Consider the following 26,493-nt stretch of genomic DNA (forward strand, 5'->3'; position numbering starts at 1 on the left):
GATCTCATTGCAAAGAAAACATGTCTATATGATCTCGTTCTATTGCTACTTGGTGAAGACCAGAAGAGAATGCCGAAAGACAAAGACTTTAACAAAAACTCTAACTACAAAAAATTTACTCATGGCCGGAATCTGTCTATGGTGTCCCAGAACCACTATCAATCCTTCACAGAGACTGAGTCATAAACATGTGTATGCTTTGTTTGGGCATTCGAGACCTGTCATCCTATAGTTAGGATGAAGACTAGTTTGGCCGTACGATAACAGAGACAGTGGACAGTGGATAAACCAAGCTATTGCCATTACTGACTTCCATTTATGATTATTTACGATTATCAGACTCACAGACAGGACATGGGTGGCTTGAATCACAATTATAGTTTGCATGTCGTCCTCTTCCTTGTGCAGGTTTTCTGTAGTCCCCCATGTTTAAAACATGCATGTGATGGAGACAGCCTTTCATCCAAAGGTGCATTTCTCTGGTTTGGAACAGTGACCCCACACCCACCCCATTCCACCCCATTGATTAAAAACTATTCTAGTAAAACAACATGCACTAGAGCGTACATCTGCAGGTGTTGTATGGGAAGACGTGTGTGTCTTCGTTCTGATTGGTTGTTGGAGTGCAGCGCGCCCTGCGCGCGGAGCTGACGCGTCCATTTGCCGCCTCCCTGCTTGCTTGCTTGCTTGCGCTCTCTCTGCTGGCTCTCTCTCTCTCTCTCTCTCTCCATCCACCTCGCGCCTTCGCCACTCGGACAGCCGCATTCCGAGCAAGGACGGCCGGGTGACGAGTCGACACAGCGCACGGAGCTACATAAGTGGAACATGTGATTTAAAAGGACGCATATAGGAGCGCTGCTGACGCAGAGACGAGTCGCGCGGAAAGCCCGCGCATTTGGGATTTTTTTTTTTTTGCACCATCACATTTGTATTTTTTTCATGACCAATCCAAAAATATATCGGAATTATACCGTTAGAGTATACATGTGATGGATTTATCGACATTTTATCCCCTAGATATGATGACATTTGCTTTTTAATAGTGTCGACTCCACCATATTTAAGCTAGCTTGAACTGCTTAGCAGAATATGCTAAAGGGTATTTTTTTTACACAGCACCAGCGTCTCTTTGGCGTATTTTAAGGAGGTAAAATAGGACATTTTTTTTAAGAGAGCGACTCCCTCGACCTCCTTACATAAATGTTTGCGTGCCGTTAGTGCTCCGGTTTTCGTTCGAACCCCCCCAACCCTATTCCCTCCCCAGCTGAATACACAGACAGACTCACCTGAGCGCGCGCACACGCGCGCACACACTATGCATACATAATTGTACAGACAGACCTAACACGCGCACACACACACACATCTCACCCCCCCCATCTGATGAATCCTTATTATATAGGTGGACGTGGCAAGGACCTGGCTGTAGCATCTTCCTCATCACCTCATCACCACCACAATCTTCAGCGTCGTCTTCCTGGCCACCATGTCTTCGTCGTCGCGCAAGATCTCCTCGGAGTCTTTCAGCAGCTCGGTGGGCTCCGATTGCGGGCTAGAAAGCCCCGTAGGAGACGCCGGGGGGGACGGTGGGCTGCTGGAACCGGCCGAGGAGATCCGAGGATGCCCCTTCTCCTCCCACAGATCGCTTCTCTGGAACGGCCGTAGCCCCGCCGACAGGCTGCCTTGTCCTGGGGGCGAGGAGAAGCCGGGAGTCGGCGTGTCTCACAAAAGGGTGACCAGAAGGAGGAGGGTGAACTTGGATTCGCTTGGAGAAAGCCTAAGGCGGCTGACCTCACCCACGGTAGGCCTTGTGTGTGTGCTTTTTTTAATGCGTACACGTGTTGTTAACGTATAGACATGTTAGGTAATGAACGCTGAATAGACATTAAAGTCAGCTATATTATTTATAGTCCGAGTAGGCTATGAAGCCTTAAATCAGCTGTTTCCAAAGTTCAAGACAACACTTAAAGGCATCATTAAAATTAATTGTAGTCTATATAACGTTGTCAAATGTATATCAAACATGCAAGGTACAGCTGACAAGAGATAAGCTTGGAATATACATTGATTAAGTCAACAAACATAACATTTCTCTCCATTAAGTTGTGATGGGCTATACGAAGATTGCCAACACTGTAAAACACAACCACAGCACTGTAACAGGACAGGTGCCACTCGCGTATGAGTGCTGCCAGCATTGCTGCTTAGGTCGGAGGGGTGGCGGGTCAGCCTGTCAGTGCTGAGTCCGTACATCGTACGCTGCATCCTATTGGTCTGCATGGCCTCCTCCCAGAAGGAAGCCTTTTTAAATGATGCACACGAAAGCCCTCAAACAGCTTATTGAAGACAAGCAGACTAAGTACATACTAGGTCCTGTGGTCTGATAAAACCAAGATAAACCTTTTTTTGGGTCAGATAGTGTCAGGACAAAGACAAATGTGTCTTGTCTACAGTCAAACATGGTGGTGGTAGTGTCATGGTATGGTGCTGCATGAGTGCTGCTGTCACTGGGGAGCTACGGTTTAGCGAGGGGAAACAAACATACCAACATACAGTGACATTCTGAAGCAGAGCATTTGACAACTGGGCCACAGGGCAGAATTCCAGAATAATAAAACAGAAACAGTGTGAAACAGACCTGCAGAGAATCTGTGGGACATCCTCAAATAGATTTTTTTCCAACATCCACCATCTCCATTATGTTGTCATGGAGGAGTGGAAGAGGATTCCAGCAATTGGGTGACCAGTCTCGGCCAAAGTCAGCTGAGGCTCCACCATACCCTAGTGATTACAAGCAATTTAACCATGATAGGTTGTTCATTGGCTGAGCAGATTTGCGATATCGTGGCCTTAGTCTAGTATTATGACTTCATGATGTATGGCCAAAAATGACCAAATGACCAAACACTACCCTGTCTGGATCAGCTCTGGATGCTGGTTTTTAATAGTCCATAGTGTCCACTTTTCCACAGCGCTCTGTTTTCTTGCTGCTGTCAGTTTTAACCCTAATAAAATTTGTCTCCTTATCATGGCCAGAAGGGGCGGCACAGCGGTCTAGTGGTTCGTGGTTCAATTCCACCCTCGGCCATCTCTGTGTGGAGTTTGCATGTTCTCCCCGTGCATGCGTGGGTTTTCTCCGGGTACTCCGGTTTCCTCCCACATTCCAAAAACATGCTAGGTTAATTGGCGACTCCAAATTGAATGGTTGTTTGTCTATATGTGCCCTGTGATTGGCTGGTGACCAGTCCAGGGTGTACCCCGCCTCTCGCCCAAAGACAGTTGGGATAGGCTCCAGCACCCCCGCGACCCTTATGGCATGTAATTTAACACAATTGAACACATTTTAGCTTTTAGACCAAAATGTTTTGAAAAAATTCCACTTTTTTTGTTGTTTATTTTAAAAAATCCAATTTTCTCATCATAAAAAACCTATATAAAGGCCAATTAATACAATGTAACTACTATATACACATATTCACATTCTGTGATAATAATTGTAGATAAAAACTACCAAAGTAAAAAACTACTACCACTATTTTAAAGTAGATAAAAAATCTTTTTCAAGCAATCTCAAAAATGTTAATGTTGACACATTTTGTACTAAATACTTGAGTTCTTATCAGGACAGGAAGACATCGTTTGATATTTTAGTGTATACTCACTCACTCACTCACTCACTCACTCACTCACTCACTCACTCACTCACTCACTCACTCACTCACTCACTCACCTACCTACCTACTCCTGTATCTGTTTATTATCGTTTTGTTCTCCCACACACCATTGCCGCTTGTATAGTCAGTGGCTGCGTGCAGCGGCGGTGCCTGTTGTTGACTGCAATGGACCGTGACAGAGAGAACAGAGCATGCTCTCTGCGGCTGTCTTCACTCCCTGACCATGCTGACCTAGAAGCAATGACACCCCCCCCCACACACACACATATTTACATGTGAGCAAACATTCTTTTTTTCTGTAACCCCCTCTTTGTTTCATCAGCTTAGTGATCCATGACATTGATCAAAGCTTCAGCGTGTTCCACAAAAGCTAAAAAGTGTGAAGCAAGTGTGTTTAATAATAGGGTTGAGTCCCAATGAGTCACTAGGTGCATCGCCACTTAAGACAAATAAATACCTCAATTGATTGCCTACCTTTTACATTCAGGAAAATAACAAGTTGTAACTGCAATTACGTCAGTTCTTAGACCCGATTGTTCGAAACAGTTGTTCCGATTGACTAAACAGATCACTTGTTTTTGGAACCATGAAGAAGAAAGACCGTCACATGGGTCTGGTTGGTTCAACTTTTGAAGCATTCTTCCAAATAATCAATTTCAGAATAAAACTGTCTCCCTCATGAAGCTTTAGCTGTAACCCCATCCATTTTCGATGCCGCTTAGCCTCACTAAGGTCGTGGGCAGGGCTGAACAATATGTACCAAACTTATATCCCAATATATTTAGGTTGAATATCAATATACAATATATATCGAACTGAGTTGAGACAAAAACTCATTATCTTACATTATATTACCTTAACACTACATGTAGTCAGCCAAGGCATGCCCGACATGATACAGTGAAAAGAAGTTATTCTCCCATTTGGTGTGGAAGTGGTATTTTTTTGCTTCTTAAGTTCGTAAAACTGGTTACTTCGCTAACCTGCTAGCTAGTGGCCATCTCGTATACTTGCAGGACAAGTATTGCGCAATGTGACGTAAACAATGAATAATAAGAGTTCAAAGACGACTATAGATGTGTTATTTAATGTCTATAGGACTCAAATAATGTGAAAAAACATATTTATAACATCATAAACAGGTTTTCTATGCTCTAATTATGAAAAATATTCAATTTATTAACATTGAATCCTGTACCACGAAAATTTATTTAATGTGGTTTGGTCCGGTTGAAATGGTTGAACACGCTTCATTTGTGTTGGTGTTCACTGGCCACTTCTTCGTTGGTATTATGTATTATTTTTTATGGCGGCCTGGACGATCTTCGAACATAGGAATTAAAGTTTTCAAAAATCAAATTAACGTTGACAGCTGACTTTGCGACGTAAATGCTTTCTTAGAGATGTCAGCTTGTGGTTGCTTTAGCTATATTGCGCTGAGTAGCCAGGACCGACACATGCGTACCACTTTTGTTGCCATCGCTGTTACCCTTCCTTCAGCCACAAAACGCAGAAATGGTCTTTGTCTGGGAAATTTTCAGTAAAATTTTGGTCAGTTTTCTTATGATCCAACAAATTGTGAAGTTCAGAGAATAAAACAGAGCAAATAAAAAATAGGCTGGACCATCCAAAGACGCTGAGAACTAGATAAATATATTTGTGTCAGGAGGACAAGATGTCTTCTTTTAATTTTAAATTGTACTTATCCTTGTCACACTTCTTCATTCTACACACTTGTCATCATTGGCCTTGTTCTATAAATGTGTGCACTTTCTCAACTGTCTCAGTTGGGGGGGCCTTTATTGCTCTGCTACTATCTATACACACACGTGTGAAACCGAGCAAGGCCAATCTACCACATTGTATGTGAGTAAATATGCCTTGGGTTCGTAAGACTGATTGATGATGTATGTGCATGTTTGCACACGTGTATGCAGCAGATAACAGTCGGTTCCTGTGACAAACACACAAACCTGCGCATGCTCTGTGGTAAATTACTTGCTGAGTCAAGGACACAGTCAAAGGCATGAGAAAGTACATTTCAGTTTTGTTCGTGTGCACAAGTCGGGGAGGGGAGCTGAAAGTCTAATACTGTGTTTTTAGCTCTCAGGCCCTGCAATAAGTGTATCTTCAGTGTATCCAGCCTTGTGAAAATTCAGTGCAGCATTTGAATGAAATTACATCTTTACATCTACGCTGTTGTTCTTTTCTGCTTCCTATAATTTTTCCCCAACTAGTCCGTTTCTCACTTGTCTCTTTCTGTCTTGCCTCCACTGTTTCTGTAAACGCACACATTCACTCAGGCTCACACATGCGCTCTCGAATTGCTCCTGTAAATGTCCGTAGTGGGTGGAGGCCTCGGAATGACCTCTCCAGCTGGCACACTGTGTTCTAGTATTGTCACTATAGCTTCGCATTTGAGCTACATCACACATAATCTCATTGGACCCGCCTTCTTGGGACGATTCTGTCAGATGTGCAAAATACACCAGCTGTGCTGACACACAAGTACACACACACACTAGCCAGCAGTGATTAGTAGTTAGTTAGTAGAGGTTCGTGTGGGGAAGTATTTACATGGCAGACCGTTCTCACTATAAACACTAAAGGTTGAAATGGTGACAAACACCCGCGAAGGGTGAGTGAATGGAAGCTTCGTTTAGCATGCTACTGTCGGGTTTTCCATCCATCCATCCATCAGCCAATTTTCTGTACTGCTTATCCTTATGAGGGTTGCGGGCATACAATCTGGACTGGTCGCCTGCCAATAACAGGGCACATATAGACAAAACACCATTCACACTCACATTCATACCTATGGACAATTTACCGAACCCAATTAACCTAGCATGTTTTTGGAATGTGGGAGGAAACCTGAGTACCCGGTGAAAACCCACACATGAATGGGGAGAACATGCAAACTCCACACAGAGATGTTGTTGATTATGTTGTCGATAATACATATTGATTGATAAGCAGGTTATATTTTGTACGCGATTTCTGTGCAGCAAATGCATCATGTTTTAACTTCTTACAGACACAGACTGTTCAAGAGGCTCTACAGAGAACTATGAAGTTTTACCGACAACGAGAGATCAGGTAGGATTTTTTGAGGTTGTCATCTGTCTTTATGATAAAATAATATTTCCTAGATGTCGTATGTTGTTGCTTTTCTACAGCCATTTAATGGTTTCTGCTTGGGTTATCCACAGGTGTCCAGATTCTGGTAGAGGGGACCAGCAATGCGAAAGTAAGGAGGACAAGTGCCCATTTTTAGAAAATTGTGGTTCAGAAGAAGGCGTTCTTCAAATCCTACAGTATATGGCCACTATATTGGGTAAGATGTACGTGTGTGTGTGTGTGTGTGTATTTTGACGGATTGCATGCAGTATCCACATGTGAGACATGTTCCAATTTTGTGACCAAGTGTCGCAATACTTTCATTTATAGAGTGTATCTAATTCACTTTCCAAAAACCGCCGCTGATATCATTTTCTTTTGTGTCCCCCCGTCTCAGGAGTACCGTTCTTTGAGCTGCGTGAGCATTTTGGTGAGGAGTTCTTTGGCCTGTGCTTTGAAGAAAACGAACGCGTGCTCAGGGCTGTAGGCAGCAACCTTCAGGACTTTTTTAATGGCTTTGATGCCATTTTGGAACACATTCGAACCTCCACAGGTCGCCGTGCCTCATCTGAGAGCCCTACCTTTCAGTGTAAGGATCCCTGCGAGGAAGAGAAAGGTCGTAGGAAATTGGACAAAGCAAGAGAGCACGGTGCACAAGACGGCAGGGGGAAGTCACTGCTTCTTCATTGTTTCAATCCTGCCCCCGTGGTGGGACTGGTCATGCCTGGGCTGATAAGAGCTGTTTCCAAACGCATCTTTCATTCAGAAGTGGAAGTAGAAGAAGTGTCACCGCTGACTCCCTTACTGCCCAGTGAAGATGCACAACACAGTGATGGTGATTCCACCACACCCACACCATCTGCATCCCCATCTGCTTCACCCTCCTCCTCTCCGTCTCCTCCCTCAACTTTCCCAACCTCTGCACCCACGGTTTGTCTGTCTTTCCAAATTCATGAAACATGTCCTTCACACTTCCTTCCAAACGCTGCCCCAGTGTGTTCCAAAAAGGCCCCTCTTTCGCTTTCCACCAACCCCAGTGATCTGCGCATTAGCCTGGCTACATTTTGCCGTGCCTTTCCGTTTCACCTTGTTCTGGGCCCTCGTATGGAACTTCTTCAGCTTGGAGAGGGACTGCGGAAGCAGGCTCGCATCGAACCTCATCGGAGTCTCTTATTTAAGGACTGTTTTGAGATCGTCTCACCCAAGATGGAGCCTTCATTCCAGCGTATCCTACTGAGGCTGGCATCTCCTTTTACCATCCGTACCAAGCCGGACACCACACAAGCCGGGACCAAGGAGAAGGTAGGATAACTATATGATTATTGATTGCTTCAAATAAATGTATTGATTTTGCAGTCTTTGTTTCACATCACAAAAAGATTAATGTGATTAATAGGCGTCATTCCATTACGTGTTACATCCCCAGACTGTTGTTGGAGGACAATGATCCATAAATGAATCAATTTGTGTTGTATTCTATATCTGGTTCTTTATTGATTGGAACAGTCTGAATGAATATTTACATGGCTACGAGAACCAACATGACGATTGATCGGTGTTGTGCTGGATGTGGGAATATGGGTATCATTTCATGTTTCTCATTTCTGTTAGTAACTGATCACAATGTTCAAAGTCAAGCAATTTCCTCACGCACATTGTCCGTGCTTTCCTCTTTCTAGTTAGGCTTATACCTTCTTCCTACTCGTTCTGCATTACCTTTCTGCAGGTGTGACCTAATGTCGACATAACTTTTCTTCTCTGCAATGAGAGCTTCTTCTCTGGAGTTGCAAATACAGTGATCAATTAAACTAGGGTTGATGCCTGCTATAGAGTGGTGTCACACGCCACCAAGTAATGGCACAACTGCTTCACAGATGCGGGAAGCAGTAGTGTCAATGCATACCCAGGCGAGAATAATATGCGTTGTGCGTACTGTATAGTACACTCCATAATTCTTGACTTAGGTGAAACTAAGTTATGCAAGAGCATGGCATTTTGTGCCAATGTACAGCATTTACGGTCACAAATTATGTTCCAAGTGCCGAACTTTTGCATCAACTTTTTGGGTGTACCATCTAAATGATGCGTATCATTTGGAGGCATAATTCGTTTAATGCTCATTCCTTTGGCTAACTCAAATAAAGTGTCGTTAAATGTTCATTTATCCATTTAGTTTGTCATTTATAATTGTTTTGTATTGTTTTCTGCATGTCAAACTATAATTAATTTCTATAAAATGTATTTTTTTTTATATTGGGGTGTTTTTCATATGCTTTGTACTTTAAAAAGGTCACAGTGGGGTACAGTGGGGTACACAAAGCTCTCATCACATATTCCCCAGGCCAAAGCTAGGGGTCTTCTCTCCTCCATGTACCACATGGATTCTGCAAGGAAGCAAGAAATATAGAGAGAACACAGAGAGAAAAAGAGGGATGGGCTGACATTTTCACTAGAAAGAGCAGCAAGAGAAGGTGACAGGCCAAAGTAAATAGTGTGACACTCCCCCAATGCTGTAGGCTACAGTGTGTGTGTGTGTGTGTGTTCTTGTTTCCTTTTGTCACCCAGGGACATTGGCTGTACAGGAGACATCCAAAGCCTGACAGAAAAGGTCAAATCCCACCTCGCTATGCCCCTGCTTTTTGTGTACCAGTAAACACAAGGAGGGCACTGGAGTCATGTTGTGTCTCTTCAATCTACTGCATTATCTCATGCTTTGCAGTCAATTTTCCCATATACATAATACAATACTAGTGGAGCAATGATATACAGTATACCAGAATGCCATAGGTACAGTGATGTTCAAAAGTGGAATGTGCCGTTAGTCCAACACACTCCGAGATAACCTTTATATCTGCTAGAGAAGCGCATGCTTCAAAGAGATGAGCATCCTATGATAATTATCATCAATAATCATCAGAAACAAAAAATATACATTTGTATATTTCAATAATTTTGAAGTGTCATTCAACTCCTCAGATAAGTATATGTAATTTTTGGCTTTGTGAATGCTGAATCGTGAATATGCGGGGATCCACTGTATACTCCTGGTCTGACAAGGTATTAGCTGTTTGTGTGTGTGTGTGTGTGTGTGTGCACGGCCGTAATGCTAGAGAGGCTGACTCATTGACTATTTGCTGCCCAGTGCTTGTTCATGCAAATGAGTCTGTTGCTTACAAAATACTATCCATAACCCCCAACTATCCCCTCTCTCTAAAATATTTTGCCCCACTCTTTATAATTTCCCATAATTCTATTGTTATATTATTATTTATACATATACAATAATTTCCAAAGCATGAGATAGTTATGTTACACAGAAAGAGTTGACTTTGAGTTGCCTAGTTAAATAATAATCTGGGGCTGCACGGTGGATGTGTCGTTAGCGCGCAGACCTCACAGGTAGGAGACTAGGGTTCAATTCCACCCTCGGCCATCTCTGTGTGGAGTTTGCATGTTCTCACCGTGCATGCGTGTTTTCTCCGGGTACTCCGGTTTCCTCCCACATTCCAAAAAACATGCTAGGTTAATTGGCGACTCCAAATTGTCCATAGGTATGAATGTGAGTGTGAATGGTTGTTTGTCTATATGTGCCCTGTGATTGGCTGGCAACCAGTCCAGGGTGTACCCCGCCCGAAGACAGCTGGGATAGGCTCCAGCACTCCCGTGACCCTCGTGAGGATAAGTGGTAGAAAATGAATGAATGAATGAATAAAAATGATAATCTACCAAAAAAGCCATTAATCGCTGTCCTCATCCTTCTCCTGGTAACTACAACCACTAAAGTCGTCCTCTTCTTCACAGTTGACCAGCCTCATAATTCCTTCTTCTCGATCCCTTTTGTTGTCGTTCTGAGTGACTTTCGTCTTGAGGCACATTAGCTTGAGTTGTCCTCTTCATTGCCAAAACCCTTTGGTGATTGTGTGGTGTAGGACAACTAGTCACTCCTTCATGAGACAAAAACTCACACTCTTTTGGAGTGGACATGCTGGCTCTGTCTGGTCAACACAACATGTGGACATAGCGTTACACAGAAGCCATCATCAATGCTCCCCACTTTCCACATGACCAATCAACTTAGCTTTTAAATTGACAGTCCAAACAGAAGCTGTAATTCTATACTTGATCAAACTTGTCAGATTGGATCAAAACACAATTGCGTCATAAGATTTCATAATGTGATATTAGTGTCCACTTCATTACATCCTGAAGCTGCACTGAAGTTAACAAAACCGTGACCTTGAAGTGTTTAGTGTATCCACTTTGTTGCATACTGGAGTAGAAGATGACATACTGTCCTCAGCTTACAATGTTTTGTTATCCCACACATGTTCACCTTAATATGAAATATACTTTCACTACAAAGTTATCACTCATGCACGTTTTGTGCTTTAGTTCTCTGCCCGTGTTTGTTTAGCTCGATTACGTTCATTTTGTATTCGTATAGAATGAAAGTTCAATTTTTATTCATTCATTCATTTTCTACCGCATTCCTCACGAGGGTCGTGGTGCTGGAGCCTATCCCAGCTGTCTTGCGACGAGAGGCGGGGTACACCCTGGACTGGTCGCCACCCAATCACAGGGCACATCGTTCAATTTTTATGTTCAAACTTTTTAAGGTATATTGAATCAAAATTTTACCTTGACAATTTTCTACAGTTTCACATAATAATTTACTTTGACTACTCAAACTGTATCTAAATATGTTTTTGAGATGATTTTTGTTGTGTTATACTGGTTTGTTTTTGTTTTGTTTGTGTAAACTATGTTCATAATGAATGTAATTCACTTTTAGGTAGCTAGTTCAGGAAGATTTTGAATATATAGATTATGCAATATCTATACATAACATTTCAGACTCCCATTGAGCCATTCAGTCAATAAAAAACATTAACATCAGTCAAGCACATGTTAAAGAAGCCTTAATGTGATGTAATGTCAATATCTGCTATGTTGTCCTTATTTGCTAAGCCAAATATAAAGGAGTAACCTAGCACATCTGGATGACTATTCCTTTTTATTAACTTTGTTACTTGTACAAATATGAATATGAAGGGCACACCGAAAGGAGAGCTAGTTCAGGTTAACATCTGTGTCCACCATGTTTTCACTCGGTGAAATCCTTGCGAATAAAAACACAGTGAAGAGATGGAGGAGGTTACAAGGAAGATAGACATGGCAACATGACTCTTTCACTTATATCTCAGTTTCCTGATTTTACTGTTTCCATGGAGATGATCAGCATCACGTACAAGGGTAGCCCTCCCACTTGACCTGACACAACCTCAGAAAACATTAGCCCATATTGCTGTCATTCTCACTGATTATATACTGTATTTTGTGAGGTTAAATTCCACAAAATCATGACTGCTTGCATTTATCTGACAATGTATGCAGCAATTGCATGCTCCTGATAAAGTTCACAGTGTGTGCCTTCATCTGTGTATGTACGTGTGGACATGTCTTTCAAAGAGTACGTCACACTAATCATTTAATGCCTTTTAGGGTGTCCACTTGGAACATCAATGCTGTGCGGTCCAGACTCCATGTGTGCATATGTTTGTGTTTTTTTTTTATGTTGGTGTTTCTTGGAAAATTTACATCTCTCTGGTGTTTGTGGGCTTCTGTGTAGCAAAAATATGTCTTTGTATGTGTAATGCAGCCTGTATGTTTTATGCAGACCGAGGAGAGCCTTGTGCTATAAATAAAACAGGGCTGCAGTGTGCTCACCGGCGGAATAATCTAGCTGACACTACGGAGAAAGATATAGAGCGGATGGAGGAGACAGAGAGAGAGCGAGAAAGAGAGAGAGCAAGTTTGTGTGTGGAAAGCAGGTGAAGATAGAATGAGATCAAGTAAACAGAAGGAAGAAACGGAGGCTGAGGCTGGTTAACAGAATTTGTGGCGACAGAGGTTAAGATTCTATCTAATCTAGTTTGCAACTTCATTTTGTGAGTATTCCTATTCCATAGGGTTGGAATGTTTTTCCCCCATCTCTTGGGATGGAATGCCTTTGGAATGAGATGTGCTTGACTTTGTCAGGAGGCTTAGGCAAAGCAACTATATAGCAACATTCAACTGAGACGTTTGTGTGATTCAGATATTAGATATTTAGATGGACATATGTCCGACCTAAGTAGGACACCCGCTTTTAAAAGCTTTTCCTCCACTACAGCCAACATGCATTATACATTAAGCCTTGCTTGAAGGCATTTGTCATAGTATCTAAACCACCAATGTTGCTGCAATAAACTTGCCTTTCCATAGGTGTTACTACCAAGTATCTCAACCTAAATCAAGAAATGATTAGACATAAATCAAAATGAAGAATTGGTTGTCATTGAGCACGCCATTCATTTATGTCTTCATGTCATTTAATGGCCAGGTCATGGAGTTGAAGGGTCAGATGATCCATGTGCCCGAGTCCTCCTCCCTGATGTTTCTGGGCTCACCGCGTGTTGACAAATTGGAGGAACTCATGGGCCGGGGCCTTCACCTGTCAGACATTCCCATCCATGATGCCACACGGGACGTTATCTTGGTGGGGGAGCAGGCCAAAGCTCAGGATGGCCTCAAAAAGAGAATGGACAAACTAAAGGTAGAATCATGATCTGTCTTTACTTTTTTTTTAAATTAGAATTTGATTAGAACGGAATCTCAAGTTTTGAACACAACCCGCTGCTGCATGTTTAATTTGTTCAGGTTTAGAATACAGTTTAGAATTAGAACTCTGAAAACTGTCTCATGATAATCCTTATGAGGATCTCTAAATATGGTTTTTAACACTATTATAGCCCTCTAGAAATGAATACCACCAATATTAGTCACCTTTACACTCATAGTACCAAAAATAGCATATATAACCAACAAGCCATTTAAGTCATAAATAAAACCTGTGCTCAGGTGTGATGTGACAACAGGAAGTAACATCGGGGGTGCAGTAATTATTACAATTATTATGTTATTATTGTTCTTGTTGTGAGATATTCCAAACCTGCAATAAATCCAATCAAGTCAGGTGCTTGTCTCACCGAACATTGAAGTAACATTACTGACATCAAGTACCCAGTGTAGAATACTATATTTTACTACACCACAATTTGAATGCGTCTTCTGAATGGGGATATTGTGAAATCGTGAAAAAATTCAAACTGCAGTGCTGCAAGACGTAACTGTCTTCAAAACAAGCATGTCCTCCATTCACTTTATTGAAGGTGAGTGATGTCATACAACAAACAAATGCACAGGTAAAAACCTCAGGTAGGGCTTAACAAGAATAAACTGATGTTTGGGTTGGTCACCTGTCCAGACACAGTCTCAAGTTCTTGTTTTTTAATGCACAAGATTAGACACATGCAATCCAGAAAATGATATGTAAATGTTACAAAAAAAGTGGAATAATAAATTGACAATAAAAGCACAAATACTGCGGATTTCAGAAAACAACAGATAGAATGATGCAGCACTCTACGAGAAGCAATGAAGTCTGTAAAATTAAATAATAAAAAAATAAATCAGAAAATTCTCAACTATAATGATGGAAATGGTAATATTAATGATGATTATAATGATGGTCATAATGATAAAGATTATAACAATAATGATGATAATGATAATAACAATAATAATATTGCAATGATAATAACAGGGGAAAACAAGACAGTGAGTGGCATGAACAAATATCTTGCAAAAAGGGGGTAGGCATTTATAAGCTTTTGCTTCAGCCTACTCCTTTTGGGCTTGTGATCAGAAAGCTGAATACAAATGTAAATAATGGAAAGTTATATTTTGATTGATGTAACAAATGCACTGTAATGTTTCATACATTTGCCCCCCCCAAAAAATGCATTGCTTTAATATATTAGCTTTGTAGAAGTATATCTTGCTAGCGGTTGTGAGAGAAATATGTGAGAGGGTCATGAAAATCCATTGCAACATTTACATGTATACCCTCACTGCAGGCACTACTGTTGCAGAAGTTAAAGGTGCTCTCTCTAACCTTGAAGATGTTACCAATAATGGTTTAAAAGAACATATGGAACAAGTAATTATCTCAGTTTAAAAATGTATTGCAAGCCGTTCACTCATCGCCGTCTGGTATTGGGCGTGATTTGCAGCGACGGAGCAGGAAGTGGGCAGAATATTCCGTTTTTTAAGAGTTAGCGCACCATGCAGAACAATAAATTGACACGTAACCATGACAGATGTGCAGAGGAATTACTGCTTGCCCTTTAGGAGGCTACATGTTACATATTGTTTGGCAGCTATCATCTTATTTCTCCTGTTAGCAATGCTTCGTATCATTCTTTGAAAAATGCGATACTGAAGTCTCCTGAGATGTCAGTAAATCTTATCGCTCATGGCAGCTCAAACGCCTGTTTTTTGTGCAAATATTTAGACAAATTTTGAATTAACTCATTTTTTAATCCATACCGAGAGTGTATATAAGTATGGAGTTATTGGTATGTGGTTCGGTTCCCATCATGTACATTTCTGTCAAGCAACTCTGGTAAATCTGTTGCATCACTTCTACTGATGAGTCAAATCTCACCATTGCCAGACAGACTGCATAAAGCGAAGCTCCTGGGACTTGCTCGTTTAATTTGCTTTCAAAGCATCCGTGAGCAAGTCACTAGGTCCTGACCCAATCCCATGACCCTGCTCTGTGCATCATCTCTCTGTTACTACTCCCCCAGGCCGCTCTCATAAATAGATGTATTTCTCTCAACTTGCCTGGATGAACGGTAGTAGAGGACTACATCAGACAGACTCAGAGGAGCCCGCCCACAGACACAAATAATCGCATGCAGACACAAACACACACACTGAAAAAAAAATCATATTAACACGCAGATACATTTTCATGCAGCAGCGGTTTTAATCTGGCGCAATAACTCCCACATCCCAGTATCATTGTCATCAGTGCCTTCATCAAAGCAAAGCACCCCAAATAAAACCTCTTCATCTCTCTATCTGTACTCCTTCCTGCTCGTCCTCCTCTTTTAGGCTACATTAGAGCGCACCCACCAGGCGCTGGAGGAGGAAAAGAGAAGAACCGTGGACCTCCTTTATTCCATATTTCCAGGTGATGTGGCCCAGAAGCTGTGGCAGGGTCAACCGGTGCCCGCTCGCAAGTTCGATGACGTCACCATGCTGTTCTCAGACATCGTGGGTTTCACTGCTGTGTGTGCACAGTGCACACCTATGCAGGTCATCTCCATGTTGAATGAGCTGTACACTCGTTTCGACTACCAGTGTGGCATTCTGGATGTTTATAAGGTCAGTAGACAAAAATGATCGATGCGTCACTCCCATAAAACACTAAGGGGTGTCATTTTTGGCCATCAACTTTTAAAAAAAATAAAACTAATTCATTATTAGTGACACATATTACATTAATTTGCTTTGTCACCTATAACACAAATATGGCATTGATGTTTTGTTCAGAGATTGATCTACATTGGATTGGTTTTAGCATCTTTAAAGCCCCAAATGTTTCATAGTGGGAAAAGTTTTGGACACCCGTGGACTGATGGGTATGACAAAAACACAGTTTGATGACTTAAAATAGCACACTTGGCCGTGTCGCATTTGCAAACTCAGCCTTTAGTGTTCTTATGTCTGTGTGTGTATACAATATGGCAGAGTTTTGGCCTTAAAACTAAATTCTTTCTCAATCTCCGAGCAGATTTATCTACTGTGAGTAAATGTACAGTACGCATGTGGGAAAGAAGAATGTATGTGTGTAAAATATAACACAAACACAGGTGGACACAGTGAGGAAATTGAGGCACCCGTGTGATGACATCGTCATGGTTACTGTCTAAATGACTTAGCCACTGGAACGCTCAATGAGAGCAGTTTTTTTTCCCTTGTGTTCCTTTTTCACCTCATTTTTTTTCTCTAGCCTTGTGTCTGCTCTTTTGCCTTCTATAAGGGCCTGTTTGTTTAAGACGCATACTAGTTTGACTGAAGGAAATCATACTGCAACAAGTGGCAGTAGTGATTAATCATGTTTTGAAGAAATTGGGGCAAAATGGAGTGCTAGAATAATGAATTTGTTTTCTCAAATTGAACAAAAATAATTTCGAGTAGATTTCCTATAACTGTACAATTATAAATTATAACTTGCTGTCAACAATAATGTGTTAACTGCGGTAACTAAATATGGCAAGCCACGCCTGTCGCTTATGACAGCTGACAGAGTCACAGTATAGCATCTCCACAGTGTGTGACATGAACAAATTCCAACACCATATACTGTACGTATTTCTTGGACCATGGCAACTCCTGAAAAAACCTAAAGAGTGATGCTGCGAACATCAAGTGTAGGATTGCAAGGTTTATAGTGTGTGTTTCTATGCAAATATCCCATGTGACAACGTGGACACCTACAGCTTATTGACAAGAAGAACCTATCTAATAACAAAATGAAGACAATTCTTACGATCATATTGGTTAATCAGGCCCGTCTTAAAATGTATTCATTACAACAAAAGCCCAACCTTGATTTTTCCCACAGATAGAGACCATAGGTGACGCCTACTGTGTGGCGGGAGGTCTTCACAAGAAGGTTGAGAGTCATGCAAGGCCCATTGCACACATGGCTCTGAAGATGATGGAACTTTCTGAGGAAGTGTTGACACCTGATGGGAAGCCTATCAAGGTGAGTGTAGTTGAAGTAAAGAGACAAATCTATTTCACCATAGTTTGGCAAGCTGTCCGACTTCGGTTTCCTGTAGGTTGACAAGAGCTGTTTTTGTACCATTTTTTTTGGCCTACCCACCCAACTTTCAAAATGTCTTTTCCGTTATGAAGACAATATTACAAAACAGTACACAGTAACGACCATCCTGTCCTTCCCCAAAATGTAATGGTAATGGTAATGGTTTTATTTCATTTGAACATGCATCAGATTACAATTGAATGCATCCCATAATCAGTTCACAGTTCCACATGTCCAAAAGGAGTAGGAAGAAGCAAAGCTTATTAAATCCTACCCCTCCATCTGGTACTTTTACAATCAGTAACTGCTACATTTGTTCACTTCCTGCTTTCCATAATACAGTTTAAGTTTTTTTTGTTTTTTTTCTTAAGCGTTTGATGCTGATGCTCTACTGAGAACCTACTGAAGCTAAATTTTTGCAATTTTTCAGCTGGTCTACATTTGTTCACTTCCTGCTTTCCATAATACAGTTTAATTTTTTTTCTGTTTTTTTTTATTATAAAATAATGTACCTCGTACCGAAGTACAAGGTGATATGACCATACACTGACATAATGGGTACCAAAGTAACTGTCAAATGTCCCTGAGATCATATTTTGCTTCTCTTGTAGAGAAGTATTGGATGACATTTTTAGGTAATTGGTTATTTTTAGCCTTATGCATTATTTTAGCTGTTTGAAGATTAACTATATCAGCAAGTTGAAGTATTTGTGATTTTAGAAATAAGGACTTAGTATGTTCTCTGTAGGCGGCATTATGGCGACAAAATGTATCGTGTTATTATGCGGAAACTATTTTGTATAAACTCCCCGTAATCTTAGTTGCTGTGCTTGTACGTGTAAACATGAGGAAATATTGTCAATGCATTGCAACCCATGAATCATACAGTACTTCTTATTAAGAGTGGAGAACGTTTGTTGGATTACATTTTCTATGCAAATGGTTCAAGGAATATTAATGGAAAAGGCAGGAGACACGATGCATCTTAAATGCTGTCATGTTTTTTACGCATACAAGCTTCACCGCCTGAGACTTTTCATTTAAAAACACAATGAGACCAACAGCAGCGCGATGCACAACATGTGAGTGGATTGAATGTGATTATATTTCATTCATTTAATCTTGTTTCCAATCTGTGATTAGATGGCCAAATGTCCATGGATGTGTGTGAATGTGTACATAGTAACCTCATAGGTAGGCCTGCCCTACATTGTCAAAGGAGTCATTTCCTGTTCTCGTTCTTTGTTATATTACCTTTAAAAAATGCTATTATAAAATATACTAACAATGGAAAGTCCGCCGTTGCTTAAGCATCATGAGTTCAAATGATTCTGAGGATAATGAGATGCAGGTGTGATGCGCCGCCATTTCCTTTCCTTCTGCCCTATTACATCCCTGAATACAATAAAATCAAAGACCAGTTGAAAAATTGCAAAAATTTAGCTTCAGTAGGTTCTCAGTAGAGCATCAGCATCAAACGCTTAAGAAAAAAACCCCCCAAAACAAACTGTATTATGGAAAGCAGGAAGTGAACAAATGTAACAGTTACTGATTGTAAAAGTACCAGATGGAGGGGTACGATTTAATAAGCTTTGCTTCTTCCTACTCCTTTTGGACATGTGGAACTGTGAACTGATTATGGGATGCACTTAATTGTAATCTGATGCATGTTCAAATGAAATAAAACCATTACCATTACCATTACCTAGATCATAGCTCAAAGTTTATGGCTCAGTGTTGTAAATTGAATACATAAAATGAGTTTGTTCTGAAGGCAATACTATGTACATGCTCAGTATGTTGCCTTGCAATTTGCAATGACTGTCAAATGTTACGTTTTGCTCTTTGTGTGTAATGTGGATCCATCTTATTAGTAGCGCTTCAGAACTATGACTAGCTCTCGAGGAGCTTGTGAAACCATCGTAAATCGCAGGAGGTTAATTACTCAATATAACAGTCTGACGAACGGCATCGGTATCAAAGAACGCTAAACACATCAAACAGCACATTGACACTCAAAATAATAGCAATAAATAATAAGACAAGTACCAAATACAGTTTTAAGACAACAAACAGCTATATTTTAACTTTTACCCACAATGCCCAGCAGCCATGTCTGGCAGGCATGGACATGAACTTTCTAGTAGATTTTAATTGGTATTCATAAGTAAATAGTGGTTAGCATCACACAGTCAGGAGATCTGGAAGACTTGCTGCGTCTTTTTACCACATTCCAAAACATTCCATGCTAGGTTAATTGGCCACTCTAAATTGTCAACTGTCTAAAAAAGTCAACTGGGGTAGGCTCCAGCATACCTCCACCCTAGTGGGGATAAGCGGCATAGAAAATGGATGGATTGATGGATATTAACTACAGTTTTCTCACATGCTTTACATGTATCACTAAAGCAGTGCTTCTCAATTAGATTCTGTCATGCCCCCCAAAGGGACCGAATTGTTTTTGTGCTCCTCTGATTTGAAATAATAGAGGAACTGATAATATTTATTCATTTATCTGTGCTGTATAGACTGAGCTTGAAACTGAAACCAAGGAAAATGGAGCACATCTGAGTGTATTGCATATTGAGAACTATAAATTTGTATTTGTTGGTAAAAAAAAGCCTCTTGCGGCCCCCCGACGGTTCCCCTCGCCCCACTATTTCAGAAATGCTGAACTAAAGTAACATTTACTGTGACAAAGAATTATTTTTTTTCCCCGTGTGTAGGTGTTTTTCTTCAATACGTCTCATCTAATATCACACCTCAGGAAGTATCACTTGGCACTTTGTTGTTAACTTGTATTACATATTGCAATATTTGTCATATTCACTGTTAATTTGCGAAAACGCAGAAGAAAGCACAATGTGTTCATTACACGGCATTAGTTTAAGATAAGAGCCGCTGCCAGTCGGTCGTCGTAATGAAGTGCTAGACAATAGCAGATATCATAAGAAAGACAATATGGAGTATATCTACTTGTGATTGTTATGCTCTCTGGTTTTAACCCATGTATACAAAATACATGAAAAGGATTACACGGAAACAATATGTGTGTGTGAGAGAAGCACGGCCATAATTGCTGATTAACAGACAACACAGAGGTTCTCTGTGCTTTCCATTTGTCTCAAAATAGAAGAGCCTTGCCAAGCGCTTTTGGCCGGCACGCTTGCTCTTCCATTTTCCGTCTCGGTCTTTTCCTCATCGTACATGTCACTCTCTTCCCATTCTTCACCTGTCGTGCTTATTGCCTCACAGCTTATAGTACGTGTTTGCTACGCCCTTGCCTGTGCAATTCCCTTCCTGTTGGTCCAAAGGAGCGTTATGGCCATAATTGACACTTGATAAATGCTGTTCACTGAGTGCACTCAACGCTAGCCGGTGTTGCACAGTTATGCAAACTAGCATGAGAGCTGAGAGGGAGAAAAAAAAAAGGTGAGTGTTGGGAGAGGTTGAGATCCAGACTTGCAGAGAAATATAACTAGCAGGGAATTACATGTTGAGTTTTAACGTCGGTTTACTACTTTAGATGCCAGTGTGTGTGTTTATGCTGTGAGGGGATGCATAGCTGAGGCATCGGCATCAGGGATGAATTCAAATGGATGGGATGGATTGAGTAAGGAACTCAAACAATGCACAACGATGAGCCAATTCAAGAAACAATACAAGCAGTTGATGTTTGCTAAATACAAGGATGAAGAGTCTTGAACCAGTCATGATGTGCTATATATATCACTATATTGACACTTACTATGGTACCCATTATGTCGTTGTATGGTCATATCACCTCATACTTCGGTACGAGGTACATTATTAAAAAAAAACCAAAAAAACAACCTTAAACTGTATTATGGAAAGCAGGAAGTGAACAAATGTAACAGTTACTGATTGTAACTGCCATTTCCTTTCCTTCTGCCCTATTACATGCCTGAATACAATAAAATCAAAGACGAGTTGAAAAAAAAAAATTACATTTTGCACTATTGGACCTTCAGTAGGTTCTCAGTAGAGCATCAGCATCAAACGCTTAAGAAAAAACAAAAACAAAACTTAAACTGTATTATGGAAAGCAGGAAGTGAACAAATGTAACAGTTACTGATTGTAAAAGTACCAGATGGAGGGGTAGGATTTAATAAGCTTTGCTTCTTCCTACTCCTTTTGGACATGTGGAACTGTGAACTGATTATGGGATGCATTCAATTGTAATCTGATGCATGTTCAAATGAAATAAAACCATTACCATTTTGAATCATGTCTAACCTGCTCTTTTTTAGTATGCATTTATTTCACTAAAGCATCTGAAAAACTGAAATTAGGTGTGTACTATGTATATTTTGAGTATAATAGTCCAGAATCCAGATACATATACTGTACGACGTGTAATACGGCAGGAAATCAACCTCATTAATGTGCTTTTGGCGTCCTACCCATGTAATGATCGCTATATTTCTGTTTTCTCTACCGATACTGGCTCTTGGTTTCTCTCTCTCTCTCTCTCTCTGTTCTCTCCGCCTCACTACCCCCCCCCCCCCCTCCCCGTCCCCTGCTGTTGCCATGACTACCTTGCTGTGTGTTGGCATGCACACAGTTGCGTGAGTTACCAAGGTGATGTGATGCTCTTCTAGTAGTTCATTAGGAATCTACTGGGCTTCACGGTCCTGCACATCTGCTCACCGCATGTGTGGGTCCTCATGACAAACATTCAATATGTCTTGAGTGAGCTGGAAATTACATGTTTTCGGAAGCTGCACACTATTTTGAGTGATTTTTTTTTTTTTATTGTTTTTGCCATTTTTATACTGAATTGAACTCACACGACTACCTGACATTGACATGTTTCTATTGACAAAGGCAGGTACTACTAGGTACTATTTCTATTACCCCAGAAATGAGTTAACGCAAATTGATTCTTCAATAATTAAGAATATTTAGGAGAATATTCATTGGTCAGGAGATATACACATGGTACTGGTTCACCTTAATAAAACACACTTGTTGTCTTCCGTCTTCCGTCTTTGTCTGCAGCTGAGGATCGGCATCCACACAGGTTCAGTCCTGGCCGGTGTTGTCGGTGTTAAAATGCCACGATATTGTCTCTTTGGGAACAACGTGACTCTGGCCAGCAAGTTTGAATCGGGGAGCCATCCCAGGTGTATCAATGTCAGTCCTACAACTTACCAGTAAGTGTCATGCTTTAGGCCAGGGGTCTCAAACTCAATTTACCTGGGGGCCACTGGAGCTAGGGTCTGGGCAAGGCTGGGCCGCATCAGGTTTTCCAAAAAAAAAAAAAAACAAACAAATTTATTAAAAACAGAAAAATATACAAACTTTTTCAGTGCTTTGGTTCCGATTTTCTACAAGAAAAGCTCTGATAAAACATTCCACTGTTCTCAAATATCTTATTTTTTTTCTGCACAAAATAAGATGAAAAATAAACAAATCAAGAATAAAGAAAACATATTGTGCAACTGCGGGGTCTTGACACACATGCTAACTCGCAAGCTAGAGAGCTAGCGACCTAAACAGTAGCCTCCAAGTTATTTCCTTTAAACTTAAAAAAGCCAAAAACTTACCACTTCCACACGGATAGGGAGGATAACTATTAACAGTTATTTAACCTTTAACATGAACATTAATCAAACGTAATATTTTTTTCTGGGTACATGATACCATACAGCATCCATATCAAACTTGCGCGGGCCGCACTAACATTAAACTTTCATATCAAGGCGGGGGCCTCCTGCTGGCCGCATGTTTGAGACCCCTGCTTTAGACTGTATGCATTGAATGTACACTTTTTCTGCTCTGTATCACATAACACTCACATAGCACTCAATAGCAAGGTCTATACTGTTCTTGCCACATAGTAGGTAGTCATGCCAAAATGTTGTGTTGCTGCTGGATGTTCACCGTGTCCAAGTGAAACTGTAAGTTTTTTTTTTAAAAAGAAGATTTAAACCAAAAATGGACTGAAAAACAAAGAAAATATTATTATTATCATTAACTTTGCGGAAATTCACTTATCGCTGTCTGGTCTGGAACCAATTGACAAGGCATGACTGTATGACAACAATGGAAATAATTAATTGGTCACAATTAATTTGCATGCAAAGTAAATTTTGTACCAAAAGTTGCTTAATGAAACTTCATTAACTTCATAAAACCAATTATCCAAACCCCAAAATAGAATTTCACTAAACACATCCTCTGAGATCATAAATGAAGAAATGTTGTGTGCTAAATTATGATGCATCATTTCCTCCATCAGGTTGCTGAAAGATGACCGATCCTTTTCCTTCGTCCCTCGTTCGCGTCTGGAACTCCCTGAGAATTTTCCCAAAGAGATTCCAGGAACGTGTTATTTCCTGGAGGCAGGAACGTCCCACAGCCATGCATCATTGACCAGCTCTCGCTCCGCTCCCCCGTCCTCTATGAGGAAAGTGTCCTACAGCATCGGGACCATGTTTCTAAGAGAAACTAGTTTGTAGGTGTCGCACAAAAACAAGCTAATGTGGCTACTGAGGATACGGGAGCCAACAACCGAAGCCGTGAAACAAGCAGGACAGCAATAACACACATCTGCGGATATGCAAATGACAACTTGGGATCACAGGTTTGGGATTGCCTGCAGGTGACTCCACAGATGGACTCATTGAATTAGCAAGAGAAACCTGAACATAGCTTTAAGTTCTTGCAGGGTTCTCCTGGCCCACACATGAGAACACTCTCTTCAGCAGCTCTTTGTGTCAAAAGACCGTCCTTAAAAGCTGTGACGCTTCTACAAAATCGGATGATGTTGCTCTGTTGAACTGCCTGTATGGACAGGAAGGACCGCGACAGTACCCCCCCTGCCCCATGTCCTGCTTTCCATCAAAATTAATGTGCATTACAACAACACCTGCCCGGCGGAGCAGTTGGACAGGTTTAAGAACCATTTCATAACAAGTGTGATTCTCAGCTCAGTGCCTTTTTAACCATTCAAATCAGGACACAAAACAGGATTATTTCAAATATTTCATAAAAAAAAAGCAGCACATTTATCTTATTTTGTCTTTTAACGCTTGTTTTCAGATATTCTACTTCTTCCCTGTGAATCTGTCAGTGAATGAGCCACATTAGCAACGAAAGTCGCCACCGTAGCCCATGCAAGGGAGGTACGAGGTAGTAGTGATGTCCGTTATTTCAAAAAATAATAAAAGTGCACTTCATAGGTTCCCAGTATTTGACACTGCATTTATCGATTATACCCAGATGTACCAGTACTACATGGATATGTTTTTTTTTCCCCCTGATATTACAGTACTACTTCCTGATAGGATTTTAATCTTCTCTCTTCATTTTTCCTGCTACATACTTGAAATCTCAGGCATTCCAATTATGTTGGTGTAGCTCAATAACCGAGACACGCTGAAATAATTGGAGACGGCCATGAATCTGTGAGGGTGACATCATTATAATGTTTGAAGCTTGCATAAGAAACTCACAATACAGTTTGACTATAAAGATGTGATAGATAATTGATTATTAATTGATTAACGGGTATTGAAAATGACTGTGATCGGATGGAATCTGAAGCTAAATGAACCGCAGTACTTAACTGCAACCAGCAGAGGCGCTATCTATTCACTTTTAACTGACTTGTGGTGGAAAGATGAACCTAATGAACATCATCGTTCTTCATCATCTCTAGAAAAGTTCCATGTAATTCACAATAGTAAACAAAAAAAATGTATTGATTAGCTAATTGTCCATTTTCTGCATCGTTCTCGGAAATCACATTCCCATCCGATTCTCTCACACACAAACGGGTCACAGAGAGTTTCGACTCTAAATGGACTGTTCCAACTCCAACATCCAAATGTTTCATTTTGAGTGTCACCAGACTTTGGGACAGATAAAATCGCCATGGACTTAATTCGGGGAGTATTTTCTATTTCCATCCTTTCTTCATGCCAAGCTTAGCAAATTACCGATGAGGACATAAAATGTGCCAAAAAAACGATGTAGTTAACTCAGTTTTTACGGTGGAACCTCCGAAGATTGAACACAATGGTTAGGATGTTCATACATAGAAGAAACATGTCTTATGTTAAATAATGGAACTAGAAATAAGCGGTCACTATAATAAAAGTTGTATTAACCATACAAATTATGTTTGGAGTCACTTTGTAGCGTTCACTGTGTAAAAAGACTTCTAAGGTTCTAAGGTTCCAGATGTGTATAAGAACAGTTTGATCCATCGAAATCTCCATCCGACAGGTACAAGAAGCATTTTTTTTTTACTTCAAAATAGTAAAAAGCTAGGTACATATTGGTTAACTGTGCCTAATAAACTGACCCAGTCTGTCCCATTTCCCGTTTCATTGAACCGGATAGAGATTAGCTTTTCTTCTTGTCACTCACACACATTTTTGTTTTTTTACTGCACTAGCTGTTGTTATTTCACTGATATTTTTTCCCCAAATTTGGTTTGATTTCAGATGGTTGGAGACTTTGGAGGTTCCATTGTCGTAAACGTGTTTGCTATCGAGTCGGTTCATGTATGCGCACCAGCATTCTTGTGTGTGTGTGTGTGTGTGTGTGTGTGTCACTCAGCATTCAAGCAAGATGCTATCTTGTACACACCAGCATTTACACAAACGTGCCATATTTGTTAAATGTATGGCCATCGCACATATGAATTATTTCCACCACCCTTGTTTATTGTTCATTTTAATGCCCGGTACAAATAAATTTACGGTCGTCCTTCGCTACATTGCAGTTCAAATTTTGTCAATTGAATGATCTCACAACATAATAATAACAATAACATAATAATAATAATAATGATTATAATAACGACATGCGCTAATTTTGCAATTATAATCCACTCCCAGGTAAAACTCAGCTGACTACCAGTTCTCCACACATACGGAATACATTTATTGTAATTTATTTATGTGATACATGGCTTATTCCCTCTGATTATGTCTACAATA

At 40.6% G+C, this 26,493-nt stretch overlaps 1 protein-coding gene across 1 annotated transcript; it reads left to right on the forward strand.

The window, feature by feature from the left end:
* The first annotated feature begins 710 nt into the window (after nucleotides 1-710).
* gucy1a2 (guanylate cyclase 1, soluble, alpha 2) lies at nucleotides 711-25,431 on the forward strand. The gene is made up of 9 exons (XM_058079316.2): nucleotides 711-1,801; nucleotides 6,712-6,773; nucleotides 6,887-7,011; nucleotides 7,192-8,096; nucleotides 13,177-13,389; nucleotides 15,798-16,070; nucleotides 17,314-17,457; nucleotides 22,541-22,695; nucleotides 23,784-25,431. Exons 1-9 carry the CDS (start codon nucleotides 1,487-1,489, stop codon nucleotides 24,001-24,003), a joined length of 2,412 nt encoding a protein of 803 aa, XP_057935299.2. The 5' UTR covers nucleotides 711-1,486; the 3' UTR covers nucleotides 24,004-25,431.
* Nucleotides 25,432-26,493: the final 1,062 nt, after the last annotated feature.

Source organism: Doryrhamphus excisus, linkage group LG8, assembly GCF_037039965.1.
Source record: "Doryrhamphus excisus strain RoL-2023G ecotype Guam linkage group LG8, RoL_Dexc_Guam_v1.1, whole genome shotgun sequence".
NCBI classification, from domain to species: Eukaryota; Metazoa; Chordata; class Actinopteri; order Syngnathiformes; family Syngnathidae; genus Doryrhamphus; species Doryrhamphus excisus.